General features: G+C 24.3%; 1 protein-coding gene across 1 annotated transcript; it reads left to right on the top strand.

Annotated features, from left to right (window-relative positions):
• Nucleotides 1-1,576: 1,576 nt before the first annotated feature.
• On the top strand, nucleotides 1,577-1,726 carry LOAG_18980 (hypothetical protein; the record flags this gene model as incomplete). Its single annotated transcript, XM_020451639.1, has 1 exon — nucleotides 1,577-1,726. A coding segment is annotated over one exon (150 nt), but the record flags the coding sequence as incomplete, so codon positions are not given.
• Nucleotides 1,727-2,556: the final 830 nt, after the last annotated feature.

Below are 2,556 nucleotides of genomic sequence, written 5' to 3'. Positions count from 1 at the left end.
TTTGTCAAAAAAANAAAAAAAAAAAATTTCACGATTAAATTAGAATTTTTCGTAAATTTTTACATTTTTTAAATTAAAATTATATAATTAAATCAAACATTATACTATTTAAAAAAAATAAAAAATTATCATTAATAATACTTCTAATGCTATCCTCCTGTCAATTTGTTTGTTTGTTTGTTTTTTTTTAATTCATCTGTTTTTTCTAAAAACTTCATGTTGGTCTTTGATCCAAATAATCTTAGAACTAGATAAAATTAAGCTATTGCTTATTGTGAAGGTTGATATCATTGATAACATTTTTTCTTTCATTTTTTATCATCATATCCATTTTGTTGTTTAGTTATCAATTAACAGTTAAAGTGAAATAAAAAAAAATCAATTGTTAAATGAATTAATTAAGATGGAGTAATTTTAATGATTAGTTGTACAAGAAATGAATAAATTAAATGGGATTAATTGAACCAGTTAATAGATCATCAAATTTATCGCATGAAATCTCGCATTTATAACCAGATATATTAACATTTGTATTATCATATAAAGGATGTATTACACATAGTAAATCAACTTATCAATTTTGAGAAATCATAAATTCATCGCATGAAATGGTTTGGAAAATTTGTATCCGGTTGTTATATCAAGTTGCATTATTATCATCAAATAGTATTTATTATCATCATTATTATCATCAAATAATATTTGTTATCATTATTATTATTATCACCAAATAGTATTTATTATCACTATTATTATCAAATAGTATTTATTATCATCATTATTATCATCAAATAGCATTTACTATCATTATTATTATCATCAAATAGTATTTATTATCATTATTATTATTATCATCAAGTAGTATTTATTATCATCATTATTATCATCAAATAGCATTTACTATCATTATTATTATCATCAAATAGTATTTATTATCATCAAATAGTATTTATTATCATCATTATTATCATCAAATAGTATTTATTATCATTATTATTATCATCAAATAGTATTTACTATCATTATTATTATCATCAAATTTGTCAACTTATAAACTTATATATTATCATCAAATAGTAGGAAAATCTTTATAACTAATATGCTGCTGGAATACAACAAAATATTTTTCTTCAAATTATAATTAAATTTTTAAAAATTAACAAAATTTCATTTAATTAATCTATTAACTTATATAATAATTTGCTAACTTATAGATTTACACACCGCGTTTCCTTGAAGTATTCCCCGAAAATAAAGCAGAATCTTCTATTATTCTCCTTCCATTCTTACCCCCCCCCTCCCCGAAAAAAAAAAGTGTGTTGGAGTTTATTTTCAAAGGTAGTCTTATTTTAGGGGAAGCACGGTAGCAAATTATCCTATCAACCTGTGTTCACTGAGAATATCGTATTCTTCTCGTTATTTTTGGACCAATTGGATGCTTCAATTTCTTTTCTTTGAAAAAATTTGTAAGAATCTTATCCTGGGATTCTTTACAATTTCTTCGTTGTATTCCATAGAATAGTTTGATCGTTTACCACTTAAGAAGACCAAATGTCGTGAAACATCAAAGGGATAAATGTTGGAGACTTGGCACTTTCCGCAATCGTGTCTGCAATCATGTCGAGCGGCAATGCGGCCAGGAAATGGCCAATGCGGATGGGCCCCAAAAATTCCTCATAAAGGGTTTGATGCGGCTGCAGGGAACGCTGGTAGTGGTGCTTCTTCCGTGCAATTGTGACAAGGTCGAACTAGGTCTTATTTTCGGGGGAGGGTTTATATTAAACCCTACCCTAAAAATGTCACTAAAATTTATTTTCAGTGAATGATTTATTTTTATTTTCGGGAAAACATTGTAGTAATTTTCATAGCAATATTTCAATGCCATTTTTTTTTTTTGAGAATATATTTGCATATGTAAAAAATGTTAAATTTTAAACGATATTCGAATTCTATTTAAATAATTATTTAAGTGTGCATAATTTCTTTTTCTTTTCAAAGATAGAAATCAATTTTTACCATTTATGATAACTATTGGAACCTAAAAAAAAAAAAGATTAGAGATTATTTAGATCAACTTCTAATAGATTTAGAAAAAAAAAGGGTTAAAAGATTTAAGCATTTCATAAGCAATTCTAAAGAATGAACAAAAAGAAAATGTATAAAACATTCGACTTATTCCTGTTATTTGAGGAAAATTCTCGAGACAATTGAGAATTATGAATTTACATTTGTTCATTAATGATTGATAATTGGGTAGAAAAGAAATTTTCTAAGGCAAAAAATTATTTCGATTGAAATTATTTTTGTCTTTATTCCGCTTTTTTTTCTTTATTTTATCATTAAAGAATTAAATTTTATATCGTTTCAAAAAAATATTTGCAAATTTTTTTTCCCCATAATAAGAATTTTTTTTTTTGCTTTTTTGATTTCCAATAAATTTTGAATATAAAAAGACATCTTTTTTTCCATATTATTTTTTTTTCTTTTCAATGATTTCATTGTCATTTTTTGTGTTCAAAGAGTGAGAAGAAAAAAAAAAAATGAAAAAGAATAAAA

This window comes from Loa loa (assembly GCF_000183805.2).
Source record: "Loa loa unplaced genomic scaffold supercont3.798, whole genome shotgun sequence".
NCBI lineage: Eukaryota > Metazoa > Nematoda > Chromadorea > Rhabditida > Onchocercidae > Loa > Loa loa.
Note: the sequence above shows the minus strand (reverse complement) of the source record. Positions and strands in the feature narration are given on the sequence as shown.